This window comes from Penicillium daleae (assembly GCF_028827525.1).
Source record: "Penicillium daleae strain IBT 16125 chromosome Unknown utg000009l_segment0_segment0, whole genome shotgun sequence".
Taxonomy (NCBI): domain Eukaryota; kingdom Fungi; phylum Ascomycota; class Eurotiomycetes; order Eurotiales; family Aspergillaceae; genus Penicillium; species Penicillium daleae.
The window spans coordinates 695,840-715,448 of NW_026623157.1; the positions used below are offsets into that span (position 1 = coordinate 695,840).

Below are 19,609 nucleotides of genomic sequence, written 5' to 3' on the forward strand. Positions count from 1 at the left end.
TTGACTTAAGTAGAGCCGGATGACCCTAGGTATCCATGACTATTATGATCGTCACCAGCACCTTAATTCTGACGAGAGCATAGCTACAATGATGTATCTAACCCTAACATGGTATATGTATACCTTCATGCTCGTCGAACATGCCCGACCAAATCATGTCTCACTCTGACATCGGCCGTGAGACCTTCCTCGGCAACCCAACCCATCCGCTCACCAATCCTCACTCCTCGAGTCCCCCGTTAGTCCCTATTCATCAACAGACCAACCCACGCACAGACGATTCTAAATCGAAGAGATCGGACTACAACCACCTTCATCCTTGATCTCCCATTGCTGCACTGCGTATTTCCTCGTATTTACCGAGTGGATCCCCCCCAACCCCCTGCCAAACCCTCTCGATTTGCCTAATCAGGCAGTGATCGATTCTGCACACTCTCGTTCTCGCATTCCTCTTTCTAAAGTCCATCTTCATTTACATACCTAAGGTAATGCAACAACTGCAAAGAGTTGTCGCCTACTCCACAACAAGGTTAAGCTTAGCCTTAAGCCACCGAATTATCCGACCACTTTTTAATCCAAACTACTATCGAGCATACTATTTACCATAATCGGTACTCTCTTCGGAGTCTGCCGATTCCGAGCCTTGCCCTAAACTCGCTAGTGTTGCTTTCCATCAGTCGACTCTCGGTTGGTCGAGCTTCCGGCTGTGGCGCTGATGGGGTCGCAGCCTCAATGCTTCGGCTGCGCTGCTCCCGATGACGATCTCACAATCTTACAATGCGATCCTCTACTAGTCGAGTAATCGACAACACATCGGCTCTGACTGGCCCGAGCGCAGAAAATAAGCCCTGCATGGTCCTTGTTCCTATAAAGTCCTTTTATTCGGCAGGCGAACAGACTGAGTTCCTCGAGAGAATAATAACCTCGACTTGTGCAGATCGTCTCTTCCTTCCCTGAACTGACTTCAATCACTCTGTGCTCGACATCTTTTAGCTTCAGAGCTGGCTGACCATGGCTCTCCTAGCAGAGCTCTTGACAACACCCTACTTAATCCAGGCTCTGTGCGTGGCTGTCTTCGTCTTTTTCATCTCCAGCTTCTGGCAGGATCTGGCTGATGAGATCCCTTACGGACGGGTGCCCCTAGTCGGCAAGAAATGGTGGGACCTGTCGAATAAAAAGGCCAAAGCACGGTTCGCCGAGGCCGCAAGAGCTCTGATCGCGGAGGGATTCGCCAAGGTAGGACCTTCGTTGGGTTCTCCTCTATCAGATATCAAGCGCTAAATACTCACGAGGATGAACAGGGCGTCAGCGTCTTCCAGGTCATGGCGACAACACGGCCACTGATCGTCTTGCACCCCAAATACGTCGATGAGATCAAGAGTCACCCTCACTTGGACTTTGAGCTTGCCACGAAGAAGGTAGGTTACACCATCTTCATCACATCAATCGCCCAGAACATGGGCACAGAACATCAGACTGACCATAGCCAGAACTTCTTCGAGGATCGAATCGCCGGGTTCGAGGCTTTCCACCCCGCCGGTGCTTCGAGGGTAATCCTGGACACGGTGCGAATCAAGCTAACCCAAGCACTCGGTATGCAAACCCCTATATGTTCCGAGAAAGTGCATCCCTGACATCGACCAGGCTCATTGACAATCCCACTCTCCATCGAGACGGCCGCGACGGTGAAAGAGACCTTCCCCCATCAGACGGTACAGTATCCCCTAACCCGCATCATCTAGCTTAATGTCCACGCTGGCTGACACTCCCTCGCAGAATGGACTTCATACAACTTCTCCCACAAAGTCCCGCACATAATCGCCCGCCTGTCCACCCTCGTCTTCATGGGCGAGACCGTCTGCCGCGACCCAGCTTGGCTCGACGTCTCGGTCAACTACACAATCGACGCCTTCCTCGCCGCCCGCGCCCTGCGCATGTGGCCCTCCGTGCTCCGGCCCCTAGTCCACTGGTTCATGCCAAGCTGTCAAAAGCTGCGGCAGCATTTTGCCGTCGCGCGGGCCATCGTTGCCCAGGAAATTGAGAATCGCACCCTCGCCAAAGAGGGCCAGCTTGCTTCGGAGAGTGCGCCGCGCCGCGCCGATGCCCTGGATTGGCTGGATGAACTATCCACGGCGTATGGGTCGGTGTCTGATCGGCCGCGTGAGCAGGTCGGATTGGCGCTGGCGGCGATTCATACTACGTCTAATCTGCTGACGAACGTCGTGTATGATCTTGCGGCGTATCCGGAGTATATTGAGCCGCTGCGGGAGGAGATCAAGGCTGTTTTGGCGGAGGATGAGTCGTTGAAGAAGACCAGTTTGCTGAAGCTGAAGCTTATGGATAGTGTTATCAAGGAGTCGCAGCGAATTAATCCCGTGAGCATCGGTACGTTTCCTCCCATCCTGACCCGTATCCGTTTTCCGTTTCGTGTCCCAATGCTCTGTCAATGCATCATATTAACTTACCCTCTACCTTTCACCCACAGTATCCATGAACCGCGCCGCCCTGGCCCCAATCCCCCTCTCCGACGGCACAATAATCCCGCGCGGCGCCACCATCGCCGTGTCCGCACACATCAACGAAGACGACTCCGTCTACCCCAACGCCTCCGTTTACGACGGCTTCCGCTTCTACAAAAAGCGACAGGAACCGGGCCACGAGCACCGGCACCAACTCGTCACTACGACGAGCGAGAACTTTGGCTTCGGGCATGGACGACATGCGTGTCCGGGCCGGTTTTTCGCGGCTAATGAGACGAAGATCCTGCTGGTGCATTTGTTGTTGAAGTATGACTGGAAGTTTAAGAGTGTGGTGGGGAGACCGAGGAATTTTGAGGTTGGGACGGAGAGTATTGCGGATCCGAGTGTTGAGTTGTTGTTTAGAGGGAGGGTGCCCGGGGTGGATCTTAGGGCGTTGGGGGAGTAGGAGGAAAGAATTCGAAGGAGAGATGGAAGGGGATTGAGTGGTGTATAGTCCTTGATGTGGATGGAGGTGGGATGATTCAAAAAGTTCTTGATGTTGATTTTATGCATCATGAGCATTGATTAGTACAATACAATATGACTTTTGAGTATCGTTTACACTCTGCGCCTCAAGCGTCAACATCCTACTATAAAACCCAGCTAAGGAACAGGCAAAGTTGGGATCTCGTCATCTACATCTGTCCCCTATATATAATGCTTCCTATGCATCAGGCTATCAGGCTATACTTGTACTTGCGGAACCTGATAGCGTTAATTCGTTAAACTTGCTCTGGTAGCTTCACGGGCCGTGAGACAGAGTTTCGGCAATAGATGCTTGGTGCCGTCAATAGCGGTGTACGCGGGCTTAAAGTGAGATAGGTGGTAGATATATAGCACATCGTCTATGAAGTTCTTGGATACTTTGTATTAAGGTAATGGAGGAAGGCAAGAAGAGAAGAAGAAGAAGTGAGTGCATTCTTAGTTGCTATCAGCACACTAAGCTTTTACTATACGTAGATACTCGTGCATAGAAGTGGGATGGTAGAAGGTCCCGCTGTGGCTTCTTTTCTCTTGTGGTTCAGTTCCACATGATCGTGATCGCGATACTGTAGCACGGACACTCAAAATCCTGCAGTAGGGTCCTCATCGCACTAATAATGAGCGGAGTATACTGTAGTATGTTGACTCCAACTATAAGGTTGTCATCTCGAGTATCATACTTATAAGTATATATACTCGGTACAAGTCTCGAAGACGATGAGATCCTTAATCTTGTTACCGAAAAGATAATAATAATAGTTAGTTACTGGTATTTAATTATGACTCAGGTCACCAAATTCCAGTGGACTGGACACGATGGACAAAATCGTAAGCGGAACTCCACCATCTCTCTCTTAAGCGGACCCACACAGCTTCAACACTTCTGTACCAATCCAATCCAAATACCAAAAATACCCCACTCAACACCACGAATTCACGAACCCAATACCCGTCACAAACACCGCGTCACGCGACGCGTCCTCGACGCGCTACGCGTGTCCCCTCCCAAAAGGGTTATATTGGACTTTCCCGTTTTCCCACTTTGCCCTCTCTTCCCTCTTTTCCAGTTTCAAAAAAAGGTTCAAGCTTTCATTGGTGATGATCGGGGCCACCCCCTCTCCCCTTCCCGAGTCCCGATCCACGGGTTTTCTTGGTTGGTGGGCTTTGGCTTTTGGCTTGGGCCTTGGGGGGAGGTTCAGGTGCTGGTCTGTGGGCAACGGTCCGGCGGTCCCGTCCCTAGTGGGCTAGATTGGCTAGTGGTGGGGTTGTTTTTGTTCACCGCACAATTGGCGAAGGGGAATTGGGAGGTTGTTGGTGATTGTGGTTGTATTTGGGATTGGATTTTGAGAGAGTGGTTGGTAGTACGCTCGATTGATTTTACTACTACTTCATGATTAGTGGTCCATAGTGGTGAGTTTGTAGACTGGCGTAAGGGAGTAACAAGTACATACTCCGTATAGATCGTAGAGTACCATGTACTCCGTACTGTAAATTCAAAGCTATGGGCAGCTGCTCGTGCCAATGATTTCACCCAGTCCCCGCCACTTTTATTCTACTGTACTCAAACTCAAAGTCTCCCCCTCCCGTAAAGGTCAAGGTCGAGCTGCAATGGACATCACTAACGTACTAAGCTGATCACCCGACGCAGGTAGCGTGACCGTTCGCGGGAGGATCAGTTTTGCTTGGGTTTGGGTTTGGGTCCCTTGCAGGGAGGGGAAGGGGGCCCACTGGGGGAAACTTGGAAAGATTCAAGATGTGATATTGGAAGACTAAGGACGGTGGGATGGACTTGTAGGACTCCATAGGCATACTATAAGCACACTGTCCTCCGTACTCCGTACTGGAAATCTATATTCTGGACTTCATCCCGCAAGCCTCGCTTATCTGGTGATATCGGTTCATCCACAATTGACCATACAGAGACGGGTCAGATATTGGCATCAGCTTTGGACTTGGGGAGGGGTGGTCGTGGGCTGGGTGGTGTGAAGCGGCATTGGGGTACTAGTTCCTCCCCAGCCCCCTCATTTTTATGGTGGAACACACTATGAAGGATTGGAGCTATTCTTGGGATCTAAGGATGCAATGCAATCATTTCAATGTGAGGTACGGAGTATAGAAGCTGCGGTGATTGAGATATTAGCAAAATGTCCTACTACGTATTCTATCCAAACTATACTCCGTACTCTGGTATACTCCGTAGTATACTATGAATTCTTGGTGCTCTGTACTATGTACGATGTATGACCCTTCATCCCCAGTACGAAAGCCTCCGTAATGCAATCATCCTCTTGATCAAGCTGCAGCGTGCATCAAGTAAGGTCCAGGCTGCAGCTTCTCGACTCAGGAAGGACTCGAGGAAGATCTAAACAAACCGACACATTCCTCGAGCAGGCCGAGAAATCAACACGAAAACTCCCGGACTCGTTGGATGGTGTCAAGGCGAAAGGAAGGGAGGGGGAACAAGCGAAAAGAAACTAACTTACTTGGTAGCTAGCGACAGTTGGGAAGCATGTCTAGGAACGAGTTTTCTAGTCGCGAGTAGCGCAGGCGAGGTGGGCCGCCCGTAGGACTGGCCAGTCCGGTACTCGATACCGCCGGATTGAGTGTTGGCCCCGGCCAACGAGGGGGTACTGGGTACCCTCGCTAGTGGTACCAGCGCAGGACCGAGTCCACCAGTCCACCGACTGAGACCAAACTGGCCCCGTTCCGCCCGTCCCTGCCCGTCCGCGCCCGTTCCTCAGGGCCTTTTCGCCTTTCTCTTCCCCCCCGTCCGCCTCACTACTGGCGCCCAACCACACCTCCTCTTCTCTCTCTCGCTCACTTCCTCTCACCTCTACTCTCCTCTTCCCTCCTCCTTCCACCCACCCCCCTTCCCTTCTCCTACCCTCCCCAACCCCCTTTTCCTCTTCTCTCTCGCGAGTCAAATATCGCAGTTTCTTTTGTATCTTGTCTGGCGTTCGGTAATGACGGCTCCCTCCTCTCCCTTCGCATTCGCCGGGATGGAGTCGCAGCTGTGATCGCCCGATATTCCAGATATCCGCGATATCCCAGTTGGCGCATTCCGCAGGAACCACCCAGAACACTAGATCGACTGAATTCTGGAACTGACTGCACGCCCTGTCACATACACTGTCCATTTCCTTGACACGCCTGACCATCTTCGCTCTCGTTCGACCTTTCTTTTCCTTTTCTCTTGACGATTCACGACCCCGTTACCCTCATCGCGATCGCTCGAGCTGTAACATCTCCCTCCCACAGCCGCGTCACTTAAACCCACACCTTCTCCAACCCTTCTCCTCCGCTTCGAATTGATCGTTCCCCACATACCAGCGAGCGGAGCTCACCACCCACGCTTACCATCATGGCTCAGCGTCAGCTTTCGCGAACGCTTCCTAAGAACTTTACCTTCCCGTCTCTCAGTACTGATGAGCCCAAGACGCCGGAACGGGAGACCGCTCAGATCGAAGTCCCGCCACCACCACGCCATTCTTTCTCCAGTTGCCGTTTGCCTCGCGTGCGCGTCCGCTCCGGCACTGACGTCTGCGAGCGGATCAACTTGGACCTCTTTCGATTCCAAGGTTCGCACGCTTCTCAGGATGTCCCCGTGCCGTCTATCGAGTACCCGCAGGGAAATTCGCCCTCGCACGCGACTTACTCCGAAGATCTCGCCAATGACGATCGCTACCTTGCACCTCCTCGCCAGCGATTGCTCTTTAAGACTCCCCCGGCCCAGATTCGCGGTACGCCGTTCGATGGCAACGAGTCAGAGCAGATGTGGCCTTCCTGGGATGAGACTCCGGGCTTGGCACGTGATATCAGACGCCCTGGGACTGCGTGCTCGGATTCTTCTTGCGAGTCTGTCGAGACTTTCGCCTCGCGCCCCTCTGTAGGAGGAAGCTGCACGAGCGTGGAGAGCGACGCCTTCGACAACCACTTCCCACTGGAGTTCTCCAAGGAGCCCGGAGCGGAGTCTCCCACCCTTCCCGAGGGACAGCATGTACAGCGATCCCATGTCAAGGACAGAATTTGGACTCGCGAGATGGACAATCATCTTTGGAATACATATCAAATGTACCTACAGGACCCGACCATAACTCCGTTCAAGAGAACCCCCGGCAGTATCCCGCCCTTGGGCGTCACGGCAAGAGTCGCGCGCCGTGCGAAGCGCACCTGGGATAACAAGCGCCTGTCCTTCACGCAGCCATCCCCGACCCAATCGAATGATCGAAGCGGTAGCTCCACGCCCCGGGTGCGGGAATCCTCCGTGCAACCCGCATGGCCTCGGTCGGATGCAAAGACCCGTTGCCGACTCAAGCATTTGTGCCGCCGCAAGTTCTCCATTTCGCCTTACTATCAGCGGATTATGCAGTCCCGCAGCCCGGAGCCCGTGGCCGACACCCTTGGTGTTCCCTCGGAGCCACGTGTTCGTGACTTTGCCGCCAACACGAATGCGTATGCCACCCGTGACTTGGGCGTTTCCCTTGTCTCGACCAGTCACTCGAACGTTTTGGCTCAGCTCGCCGAGCAGCCGGTACCCGGAGATCGATCGGAGTGGTTCAACAACGACATTGTGCCTAGCGTTTCGCATGCTCCTCAGCCAGTGCCTCAACCTCCCAGCCTGCACTATCAATTCCCTGCTGTTGACCCCCACAACGTGCCCCCTCGCTTGGGATCGCCTTTCGTGTACAGTACATGGGGACCGGGAGGTTCCCGCCGTCACGCCACAAGTGTCCCCCAGTCAGCCCGACGGGAGACGATCCATGTTCCTAACCGTCGTTTGCGTCGGGCGACTCACCTGGAGAATACTCCACGAGACACCGATGACGTCTTTACTAGCGACGTGATTAACGAGAAGGAAGCCGAAGATGACGAAGTCCAGACTCGCTTGGAGCATTTCCTGCGTGAGAACAAGTTCCAAAGCATTGGCAAGGGCCGGGTTCGCGTTCGAAACCGCGGTGCCACAACCTCTGGTGCAACGGCACCAAGGGACGTCGGCCAGCTCTTCTCACCCCCTTCCTCTCTGATCTCTTCCCAAGCCGAGGAGACCACCCCTGTCGCCGAACCCCCTGTCAATCAATTTTTGAACCTCGCCGGGGAGAACATCAAACGACTGGGTTCGCCCTTCAAGGCTGAGACCGGGTTCAAGCGTCGGGAAGCACCCGGAAGGTTCATCCGACATGCACCCTCGCTGTCGGAACCCTTTGCCAATGGCGGCATCGCGCCGTATGCCGGCCAATTGACCAGCCTGTCTCCAGCCCAGGAGCAGGAAAAACCTGCAGCACCGATGCTGCAGAACCCCTTCGAGGAGGGTCTGTCAGATGCCGAGCGTATTCGTCGGCAGATTCAGAACATGTCCTCCCTGCGCCAGTAATTGTGTGCTTGGTGCTTGTTTGGTCTGCTGTTGCTCTTCTCTGCCGTCAACTACCCTCTATTTTCCGACTGCATCGTGGTACCTGTTCATTTGCGAGATCTCTTTTCAACCCTTTGCATAACGACCTGAACGATACACGAGAGAAGCACGTCGCGCATTGCTTCTCTCACCTAATCGCAGCATGTTTTTTTTTCTCATGACAGCAACGGCCTTGACGAATGTAACGATATGCTTTTTGATGGCCCGAGATTTCCTTTCAACTTGCCAGGCTGTGCTCTGAGCCTGGTTTGCTTGGGCGTTATCACCCCCCTCCAAAAAAACAAAACCGACTGCCTTCCCACTACTATGATTTTTACCAACTCCCCCACCCGAAGAGAAACTTTGTGATGCTCTTTTTGTCCCTCCTGATTTGGTGTGTCGGATGAACAATCGTACACTGCGTCGACTTGTCCACGATCTGTTCTGTTCGATGAATGGATCTCATATTGCGACCCCTCTATCTATGTCTGTCGTGGATATCGCAATCCTGAACGCCGTGTCAGGTCGCTCCTTGCATTAAATCGATTTGATTCTGCAAAAGAGTGGACCAACCGACTCCCATTGGGACTTACTTTCATTATCTTCCCCCTCTATTCATTTCACTCAGCATCTTCGATGTCAGTGTGGGTGCCATGGATTCGAAAAGAAGAATGAAGACACGACTGGAATTTCTGGCTGTACAAATTCGAATTCCATCCATACCTGACGTTCTTTGATGCACATTCACTCTCTTTCCATCGACTGGACCGATCTATCATTTCCTTTTCATTTCTTCCTTCTGACTCCTGTGACCTCTGGTCATAGATCACGAACCGACAAAATGCAACAAAACCCGTGAAAAAATTCCGCAAAATTCCACCCGAAAATCGAGCAAAAAAAAATCCCCGCTGCCTGCTACTTCCTCGCCTAGCTGCGAGCCACTTTCTTTCCACTCTCCTTTATTTCTTTCTGCCACCGTCTCCAGCAGTTGTCCGTCTCGTATCTATTTGCTACCAGCCAAGCAACCTGAGCACTTTGCCATGCAAGGCGACACGCGCTGGATGACCTTCCGCCTCATAATTTCTCTTCGGCAATTCTCCTCCACCAGCATAGCTGATCCTTGCTATGCTGTACTGGAGCCAACAACATCCCCTCGACTTCACCTTGACCACCTTTTCCAGAGGTGATGCATGACCTTGTCTCCGATCCCCAAAAAAGAATGTGCACGACGATACACATGCTGTTTCACTTCCTTTACATAGACGAACCGAAACGAAACGACCGCACATGATTTTCAAATGTCCGTTGCGCCCCACGAACGACCCCTCTCCTGACGCAAGCGTGGTGTTTGATTGTCGATTTTCCTCTTGATCTGCTCTGCCTCGCCTTTGTGCTTGTGCCTGTGCTTATGTCTGTGCCATTTCAAGCTTGATGCCAGCGAGCTTTTTTTATCTGCTTTTTCCTTCTATTCGGGTACTTGTCTGTCATCTTTCGCTCTGATGAGATCTTATCCTTATTTTTTCATTCCTTGATTCGACTCGACTCGCGTGTGGAGGGCGGGCTCTTAATTGGTTCACACGATGAGTTCTGTTCTTGAACTTCATCATGTGCTCGCAGACGCAGTTGTACCTTTGATCAACCCTTTCTCAGGGTCAATTCCTCGATCTGATACTGCTCTTACTCTGCATTCTGCCCCCCTGCCCGCCCAAACCACCCGCCGAACTGTCAAGAACGCCTCCTGATCTCGAGACTGCGTGCTAGTACGTCGCATCTGGCTCGTTTTCCAGCACTTGAGCCTCTTATCTATGACAGGTCCATCCAGAGCCTTGTCCCGCTTGTTTGTGCTATTCTCATCTATTCTCTTTATTTCATGAATCTTTCTCAGTCCCATCATCTGCTTTGTTCAATCTTCGGTGTTTAGATCTAGGATTCTGTGTGACTTGCTTGGTTTACTTGCGGACCGGTGATTCTTTTTCTGCCTTGCCTTTGCAAAATGATGGATTTGGTTGGATCTTGAATTTATTTTTTTTCTCTTCTCAATTTTAGACGTGCTCGTAGTTCAATCGTAGATGTGTAGACATTCATGGACTTAAGTATGTAGGTAAGTCCTTGATAGTTTAGGTTGCAATGTGCCCTGTGTAGAATGGAGGGACTGGTATTGAGCGATGGTGAAACAACCCGTTAAAAGCAGTAGGTAATACCGCTATCTATGCATTAAATAGTTGTAATGCAAAACCAGTCAAAATAATCATCAACTCGCTCTAAACATCAATATGCTCATTGGTAGGTATGCAAAATGTCATAAGCAAAAGGGGGTATAAAGACCTTAAAAAAAACCGAAATATTATACAAAAGCAGAAACATAGGAAAACACCGCCCTCATCCAATAAGACCAAAATAATGAATCCCCCATGCCTTCAGCACCAGAAACCTGGAAGGCAGTCAGTCACGAAAGCAGGATACTGCCCCCTAAACACGCTCAAGCTTCTTCTTCCTCTCCGCAAGAACAGCCTCAATCCTACGCAACTGCAACGCAAGACCCTTCTTCTCCGCATTTCCAAGCAGCCACCCCTCCATCCTCCCCCTCACAAAAGCCATAGACTTGAGAACCGGCAGAACAGGGCCGTTTCCGAATCCACCACTATCGCCATCGCGCTCACCACCCTCCATAGCAACCCACCGCTCGGCACCAGGATTAAGCAATAAATCAAAGACATCGGTCCAAATCTCGCGATCCCAGTATCGTTTCAGGGATTCGCGGATACGATACGTGTGCGCGTTGACGTTGACGCCCGCACCGCCCTCGCTAGTACGAATAGGCGCGCTTTCGATGTATTTCCCGAAAAGCAGGACGTGGATGACGCCCGCGATACCGTAGAGATCGATTTGATGGGTCCAGGGCCGGGCTTCGCGGATCTCGGTGCACTCGTGCGATTCCGTCTCCCAGTCAGCCAGGAATTGGACGTTCGGCGCGAACGCGTTCATGTCGATTGCTCGGCCGAAGTCGATTAGCGCTAGGCCCTTGGCGCGCCAGCCGAAGGCGCCGGAGGGTGCGTAGGCGGGGGTATCGCGCGGGTCGGTGGTGCTGTCGCCGAGGTCGAGGAGGGAGAGGGATTTGGTGGGTGGGTCTGTTGGGGTGGATTCGTCGAGACGGACGAGGCAGTTGTCGGCTTTGATGTCGCCGTGGAGAATGCCTGTTGCGTGGAGGGCTTCTATTATGCGGAATAGCTCGATGGAGAAGAACATTGCGAGACACTCGTCGAGGCCGCCGTCGCTGGGGTGCGTGGAGCCGATGGAGTCGTTGCGGAGGATGTTGACTAGGTCGAGGAGGGTGCCTTGGCCGCGGTAGTCTTCGACGAGGAAGCTTTCGCGCGGGTGGACGTGTAGTTCGTGGGCGCGGACGACGCTGTCCAGGGCGCGGGTGTGCTGTGGTGCGTTGAGGAGGCGTTCGTGGGCTGTGCGGATCATGTAGAATTCCCAGGCGCTGGAGGGCCCGTTTTCGACTTTGACTGCTTCGAAGGGGTAGCGTGCGCTGTCGTAGGGGTTGGAATCTGAGTCTGAGCTGTAGGATTGTTGGCTGTCGACACTTTCGGCGAGGTAGACGGGGGCGTATGCGCCAGCGCCGAGCTCGCGGCGGACGATGTAGCTACGCTCAGCAAAGGGGAATTCGAGAATAGGCATCTCTGAGCGCTCGTCGTCGGCACTTTTGGATTTTCGGCTGTGCGCTTTGACAAACTTCTGGATCATGCTAGTGTAGTTGCTATCTTGGACATGGCTGTGGTATCCCGGGTAGGAAGCCAATGGCGGTTCCAGAGAGTTCAAGATCGTATTGCGGATACCCTTGTCAGTAGGATTGCACTGCAAGTCTTTGATGATAGCCTCTCGTCGGCGCGCCTTCGGGGCAAGGGCTTTGAAAGCAGTCGGACTAAACGGGACGTCAACCGCCGAGCCGACAGTGTGATCACCATGGTAGGGCGTCGTTGTCCCAAATGGACTGGAAAGCAAATCGCCCATTCGCGGTACACCCGAAGGTGACCTTGGCTTAGACGGAGTCTTCGCATTGTGAAGACTCCGGGCAGCCGTCATTGAAATGGAAGACTCGGTTCGTTCCACAATAGGTGTCATGAATGGCAGGCGATTCTGCGCCATAATGGCAGGGTCGCGATACGTTCCATAAGGCGGATTGTAGTCATCGGGCATTCGAGGTACGAACCGCTCCTTTTCAGGAGTACTATGTTGTGACTCGACCTCTCCGTGACTTACGACGGAATGGGAGGTAGCATCGGCGGACTCAGCACCAGGGACATCTTTACTGACACTGAAATCAGTCCAGTCACCTCCCGCAACACTGTCAGCCCGTGTTGTGTTGCCGTCCCCATATTCTGTGTCGTCATAAGATTTGTGGAAGGTATGCGTTTCATCATCGCCAAATTCACTCGAAGCCGCAGAGATGTGGCCGGTGCCAGTACTATCAACGGTACTGGCACAGTCCTCGTCCTCATACTCGCTGCCATAGAGGCTATCAGCAGCATCTTCCATCTCCGCCTTCAATGGTTGATTGAAGATGCCATAGATTTCATCCGTAGCAGCCCGAGTATGCATAGTCATTGTTGGTTCTCGAGTGCTCTTTCGTCGAGCCTTGGAGCTGGTCGGCGAGTCAAACTTCATTTTAACTGTAAAACGAGCGTTAGCTTCCACACACACACACACACACACGCAGTCCGGTTATGATAAGTACTGACTAGTCTGCGTTTCTCCTTGCACCTTGAATTTTCTCGCCTTTCCAGCTTTGCCTTCATAGGAGCCAACCTGCTGTGATGATTGAGACGGTTGTTCATCAGTAGCCAGTTTTTGTTCCGGCTGTCCGGACAGCGGCTCATCCTTAAACACATGAAGCTTCGCGGGCTGTACATCCCCAGCCGCATTGCCGGAAATCTGTTGCAAAGGTTCCTTATTGTGGCGCCAGTTCTTGTTCATCCAACCGCGTTTCATCGCCCGCAACTCCTCAAAACTAACTTCGTGCGCTGGATTCCTGTGGTCGGGATATACTGCTTCAAGGTCGACAAAAACACGCTCCCGCCGACCAGTTCGCGGATTTACCGCTTCCCTTACATGGTGTTCTGGAATGTGCTTGGGAGCACTTGGTTGTTCAGAAGGTGGACTTAGATTGGACTGTATACACACGATCGAAACACATAGGTTCAAGCCAGCAATTAGTCCTATGATCGTAAATATACGGAAGGTTCAAGAGAGGAAGGGCAAATTAGTATTGCAAACTCACCTCGTCCCTGAAGATAGCCATTTTTTGCGCTGGTCCGGGTTTCTTCCCCGCCTTCAATGTCTCCCCAACCCAAGGCTTGGCCTCCACCTCGTTTTCCTTCTTGCGCTCTCGCATCGACCCAATACTGTCCCATCCTTTCGTTTGTCCACTGGTCGCCGGCTGACTCGACTGTGCTGCATCGGCGTCGGAGAAAATCGCCATCTTCATCTTTCCAGACTTCGTCTTGGCAGGGGCGGCAGGCTGAGGTGCTGACCGCGAGGCTTGCGGATTTTCGGGAGAATCTGCGGAGGCAAATGGATCCATCTTGGCCGCCAGGGCGGGCCTGACAGCTGGGAGAGCAGGTGACGACGGCCCGGTATCCTGTGAGTGCTGCTCATATCGTTGTTGGAACTCGCTGTATTTTCGCGCAAGCCGCTCGACTGGCCGGGCATCACGGTCCATACCCAGCCTGTATACTTCATCTGCCTGTGTCCAACGCCCAGCACCCTCTAGCCAGGCGGCAAACTCTTCGTAGAACAACGCCAGCCCCTCACCAACGTGGTGCCGCGCAAGGAATGCAAATGTCTCGCGCGGGGCATCTGAGAAGAGTCTGATGTAGTGCATCCACAACCGGAGATACCGCGGGTCATTCCGGTAGTGTGATGATGATAGGAACGACTTGGTGGCACGTTCGAGCAGCGGGAGGAGACCGGATTCAGCCGTAGCCTGGGCAGAGGGGTACGCGTTCAGAGTCCATTTCACGTAGCGGTCGTAAACATCGAGTGGATCGTCTGATTCTCCTATTGACTCCAATTCATTCTCGTATTCCTGGCGGATTGCACCGTTGATGGTCCTTGTGTCGTTCGGTGAGGGCGTCGCAAGTTTATCGCTCGTGCTGCCCCCAGAGAAAATCCGGGCCAATTCTCGGGCTGATCTGCCACCAGGGAGGGATTGGACATTCTCTTTTTGGGCCTCGATAATGTCGAAGTCAATGAGGTCATCGGAGGCCGCCATCTTGTCGAGATCTTGACCAGATCTGACCTTGGGGAAGTGTCGACTAGCGGTTCGTGGAAATTGGCGACGGGTTTGGGCCACAGACGAGAAAACAAGACAAGATTCAGAGTTGACTCCCAAACGGGGAATTGGGTTATCGATAAACATCACATGACTGTTACCCCGGTGATCAACACGTGACTACTTCCTCCAGACATCATCCGATTCAATATGGTTCTATGAAGAAGACGAGGAGATCCTGCTTGACGGAGAGAAAAGATACCCTTTGGCAAGCTCTTCTATCAAATAACGTATCTTCTATATCAAGTTACTCCGCGTCAACCGATCGTGGCGCACCCACTGGTGGCCGTTCTTCTCACAATTTCTCCACAGCCACACCCAATCAGCTCTGGACCCATCAATTTTACCCAATTGCTATCAGTCTTCATCAGAACCCCCCGAGCATCAGTTGCAGGACCCAACTCGATGCAACAAGGCCATGTCTATACTGCCCAAAGACAAGTCATCTCCTACAGCAGCTAGCTCAAACACTCAATCCTCAATGCAGGCATCAAACGCCAAGGGCAGTCACAAAAGGAACCTCAGCAATGGGACACCAGATAACTCTCCATTGAGACGATCCAAACGACAAAGGTCCACCGCCAATCTTAAGGAGGCATCATCCGGTGAAGAATCAGAACCGGAAGACAGGGTAGTGCCCACGCCGAAGAAAGCTTCCAGCGCCAAGTCAACACCCAAGGCTACCAAGTCTAAGAAGACCCAGGTTGCATCATCAGTCAAGAAAGAGGCTACCGAAGAAACGGAGGTTGTTTCCAGCATCACTGCTAGCGAGATTACATCCGTGGTCAAGACTGAAGTAGCTTCAACGGTTCAAACGAAACCCAAAAAGGCCCGAAAGACCAAGGAAGAGAGGGAAGCCGAAGCAATGCCTCTAGCACCTCGGTCCCAGGGGCTGAAGATGTTTGTTGGTGCTCATGTCAGCGCTGCCAAGGGTCAGTACCTAGGAAGCCCTCGAAATGGATGGTTGAGGAGCTAACCGAATCCTCATCGAGCAGGTTTATTCAACTCAATCACAAATAGTACGCAAATTGGGTAAGTGGCAAAATACACCATTCTATATGAATGTGGAGCTAATAAATATCACCAGAGGTAACGCGTTCGCGCTCTTTCTCAAGTCACAGAGGAAATGGGACAACCCACCTCTGCAGGATAATATCCGGGATCAGTTCCGCAAGATGTGCGCAGAGCAGAACTATGATGCAGCCAAGTGAGCCGTCCTCCTCAGCCATCGAATGCATAGCCACTAACACCTCATAGACACGTTCTCCCTCACGGGTCGTATCTTGTCAACCTAGCCCAGAATGACAAGGCAAAGGCCAAACAAGCATACGACTCGTTCCTAGACGACCTCCGTCGATGCGAAGCCCTCGGCATCAAACTCTACAACTTCCAGTTCGTCCCTCTCCCAATCCACCCCTCAACCCCCCAATCCCATGCTAAACACCCCTCCAGCCCAGGAAGCACCAACCAAACCCCACTTCCAGAAGCCCTCGCCCGTCTAGCAGACTCCCTAACCAAAGCAATCACCGAAACAACCACCGTAATCCCAGTCCTCGAAACAATGTGCGGCCACGGCAACACAATAGGCGGCTCTCTCTCCGAATTCCGCGACTTAATCGCCCTAATTCCCAAAGAGCACCACCCCCGCATCGGCATCTGCATCGACACATGCCACAGCTTCGCAGCAGGCTACGACCTCGTCACTCCCGCAGGCTTCAAAGCCTTCCTATCTGAATTCGACGACCTAATAGGTCTCCAGTTCCTCCGCGCCCTGCACCTAAACGACTCCAAAGCTCCGCGCGGTAGCAAACGCGATCTCCACGCTAACATAGGCACGGGCTTCCTGGGTCTCCGCGCGTTCCACAACGTCATGAACGAGCCTCGTTTAGAGGGGTTGCCCATGGTCCTGGAAACGCCTATTGACCGTGTCCCCGGGCAAACCACTTCCTCCGCCGCAGACGACGACGCGGATAGTTGTGCGAGCGAGTCGGAGAAGAAGGAAAAGAAAAAGCCAGTGAAGAAGGGTGCGAAACGTCCGGCTGGTGCTTCTCCGGCAACGGTTCCTGATCCCGGCGTGTGGGCTCGCGAGATTAAGTTGCTGGAGTCGTTGATTGGGATGGATCCGGAAGGAGAGGAGTTTTTGGCTTTGGAGGCGAGACTTGCGGAGGAGGGGAGGGAAATGAGGGAGAAGCAGATGGAGCAGTATGAGCGGAAGATAGAGAGTGAGAAGAAGAAGGAGGCTAAGGCGAAGGAGAAGGGGCAGAAGAGTCTTATGGATATGATTAAGAAGGGTAAGGTGGAATAGGGTGATGCGGTGGGGTTTGGATTGATTGATGGCCCAGTGGGATAGGCAGCTCTAGGGTAACGCATGTCAGCCCCGAGATGATAACTACAATGATGACACCAGATTAAGTTGGAAATGAAAGAGTCATGATATTGATTGATTGGATATCAAAAGAAAACTAAGCCAGCCAATATGGCCCAAGAGAAGAAAAAAAAATCGAATTGATGGTATCAGGCAAGCCACCGCTCTACAATGAATTCAATAGCCTCCATGCAAATGTTAAGTAACAAGGCACCTCCTTTACCAATCGCCCACTCATCACTCCATGAGAAGAACTCAGCGTGTACATCAATGACCCGGCGATATGCGCAATCCACCCACACGACTGCGGCTACTTTGTCCTGTGCAGGTCCCAGACCGTTCATCAGGTGAAAGTGCCAGAGACAGTATGGTGGTGTCGCCGGTACAAAATACCATTCTAAGATGGCATATAAATAGATTGGATAGGAGATATTGTCATCGTTGGGAATGAAATTGAAGGACTATGGGTGGGAGGGGGTTGGCTCTGCATTGGCGAGACTGAAGAGCTGGAATGGATACCCGGGGAATCCTCCTGATCTGGTGCTTGGAGGTGAGTGGGGAATTCCGCCACGTCGGCCATCGTGGTGATAGTTGGAGGGGCGGACTTGATTGGTGTCTCGACCGAGTCGTCCTCCGGGATCGTGGTGGAGATAGACAGGTTGTGCATTGCGCCGCTTGCACGGACACGGAACGAGCGTCGTTGGTCACCGGCTGACGGTGCTTGCAGGTCATCATCGTAGTGCGCTGCAGGGGTCGAGTGCGCGGCGCCCGTCTCGGCATCGTTGACGCGGTGGTAGTCTCCAAACTCGCCACCGCTGGCATCTTCAGAGTCAGAGTCTGGCGTTCCGTCGCGGTCCCAGTCATCATGCTCTGCTTCGCTGCGCATCTTGGAGATTTTCATATAATTATAGCATCCAATACTTCCAATGGTGACGACCAGACCGGTTATATTGACGACCGTGAGCTTATCATGGAAGATCACACCTGCAGCACTGATCGTGACGACTTCTTTGAAGATTCCACAAATACTGAGAGTAACGACGGAAGAACGCTTCAATAGCGCGAATTCAGATGAGGTCATGCAAAATGCGAGGACACCCGGGAATATCAACAGACACGACCCGAACAAAGTTCCCTGCTTCTCGGCAAGAGCGAGGAAACCAAAGTGAATATCGTTAGGGCCCTCGACCGCGAGGGAGATGGCAAGAAGAGAAACGAACATGACGGGCGTAAGGAGAAAGAGAGTCGAGAATGGATTGGAGGTGGCCGGATGGCGGAGAAGAAGAATCTGAGTCAGTCCCCATCGGAAACCTGAAAAGAAAGCGGAGGCAATGACGAGGCCGAATCCAAGCGCATTGAAAGCGGTCTCGCCTGCTACCATCATCACCACACCGATCGTCATTGTAGCGATGACCAAAATCAATTTGACAGAAGGAGATTCGAGGCGGAAAAGGAAAGCAAAGAGGAGAACGAAGGCGAGTGCGGATGATTTGCACATGGTAAGGAAGGTGAGAGAGATGAATTTGAGGGCCATGTTGCCGAGGCCGATATCGAGCGATGTCGCAGCACCGCAAGGGACAAGGCGTGTGAGATAGAAGGATGTGGTGAGCACTGGGTCAGACTCTTTGGAGCCTTCCACGGGCGATGCAGAGTGCGAACCCGGGGGTGCTGAGGACGCAGAGAAGGAAATATCCATAGCAAGAGAGCGGCGAGGGTGAATTGGACAACCATGTGCAGGCTGGTGGTGAAGAGAGGAAAGGGGAAGACGCTTTCACTTTCGGAGAACATCCATTTGTTGTACTGCAGGGTAAGATGCATAATCGTTAGTCATTGGCCATGATTTCCTTGGGTCATCTGGCAAAGATAAGGGATACTCACGATGGAGATGGACAAGGAGAAAAAGTACCACAGCAGAATCAGCCCAGCGTTCGCAAGTAGCTTGCGAGCGACGTTACGATCCGCCAAGCCTAACGAGGGCAGGCCAAATCGCGAGGACTTGACGTCGGCGATACGAGCATCCAACTTGCGACGTTGCCGACGCCGTCGTCGCCGCTGGCGTTTCTGGTTTGCTGTGAGACCGGTCTCCTCGTCATATTGGTCATCGTCCGAACTCATCACATCCAACTCCCGATTCTCCAGGGCCAAGGACGATAACTCGGAGGTATCAGTATCCTCGGCTGTCAAGGGCTCCTGTTCGTCCCATTTGTTCGGACCTCCGTCTCCATGCGGTCGTAGGCTATCATCCCTCCATTCCGAGGGGCCCGGATGCATTGAACGACTTGCGCCCGTGAGCACCGAGCTCCGCCGTCGGTGGTGGCCATTCCCGGCGGGTGACAACCCCATTATCGAACTGGGGTGAAGAGGAGGGTCGGGAGGAAGGGGGTAGGCGAATCGAGATGTGCCAGCCCCATGAGGGTGCGACCGGGGGGGGGGGGGGGGGGAGGATGTACACGCGACCGCGTACCCTGTTCTTGATAGGGAGAAAGATGCGGGATTCGCGAGTGATGTGGTTGGTTAAG

At 52.7% G+C, this 19,609-nt stretch overlaps 6 protein-coding genes across 6 annotated transcripts; 3 read left to right on the forward strand and 3 right to left on the reverse strand.

Annotated features, from left to right (window-relative positions):
* Nucleotides 1-1,011: 1,011 nt before the first annotated feature.
* On the forward strand, nt 1,012-2,925 carry N7458_011462 (cytochrome P450; the record flags this gene model as incomplete). The annotated part of the gene is made up of 4 exons (XM_056914844.1): nt 1,012-1,236; nt 1,302-1,593; nt 1,777-2,385; nt 2,486-2,925. The coding sequence occupies 4 exons, from the start codon at nt 1,012-1,014 to the stop codon at nt 2,923-2,925; spliced, it is 1,566 nt and encodes a 521-aa protein (XP_056759598.1).
* Nucleotides 2,926-5,530: 2,605 nt separating this feature from the next.
* On the reverse strand, nt 5,531-6,160 carry N7458_011463 (uncharacterized protein; the record flags this gene model as incomplete). Its single annotated transcript, XM_056914845.1, has 1 exon — nt 5,531-6,160. The coding sequence occupies one exon, from the start codon at nt 6,158-6,160 to the stop codon at nt 5,531-5,533; it is 630 nt and encodes a 209-aa protein (XP_056759599.1).
* A 203-nt stretch (nt 6,161-6,363) lies between these two features.
* Nucleotides 6,364-8,373, forward strand: N7458_011464 (uncharacterized protein; the record flags this gene model as incomplete). Its single annotated transcript, XM_056914846.1, has 1 exon — nt 6,364-8,373. The coding sequence occupies one exon, from the start codon at nt 6,364-6,366 to the stop codon at nt 8,371-8,373; it is 2,010 nt and encodes a 669-aa protein (XP_056759600.1).
* A 2,487-nt stretch (nt 8,374-10,860) lies between these two features.
* On the reverse strand, nt 10,861-14,665 carry N7458_011465 (putative checkpoint protein kinase (SldA); the record flags this gene model as incomplete). Its single annotated transcript, XM_056914847.1, has 3 exons — nt 10,861-13,064; nt 13,134-13,563; nt 13,673-14,665. 3 exons carry the CDS (start codon nt 14,663-14,665, stop codon nt 10,861-10,863), a joined length of 3,627 nt encoding a protein of 1,208 aa, XP_056759601.1.
* A 541-nt stretch (nt 14,666-15,206) lies between these two features.
* On the forward strand, nt 15,207-17,030 carry N7458_011466 (DNA-(apurinic or apyrimidinic site) lyase APN1; the record flags this gene model as incomplete). The annotated part of the gene is made up of 4 exons (XM_056914848.1): nt 15,207-15,657; nt 15,721-15,757; nt 15,813-15,932; nt 15,983-17,030. 4 exons carry the CDS (start codon nt 15,207-15,209, stop codon nt 17,028-17,030), a joined length of 1,656 nt encoding a protein of 551 aa, XP_056759602.1.
* Nucleotides 17,031-17,487: 457 nt separating this feature from the next.
* Nucleotides 17,488-19,433, reverse strand: N7458_011467 (putative nucleotide-sugar transporter; the record flags this gene model as incomplete). The annotated part of the gene is made up of 2 exons (XM_056914849.1): nt 17,488-18,828; nt 18,969-19,433. 2 exons carry the CDS (start codon nt 19,431-19,433, stop codon nt 17,488-17,490), a joined length of 1,806 nt encoding a protein of 601 aa, XP_056759603.1.
* Nucleotides 19,434-19,609: the final 176 nt, after the last annotated feature.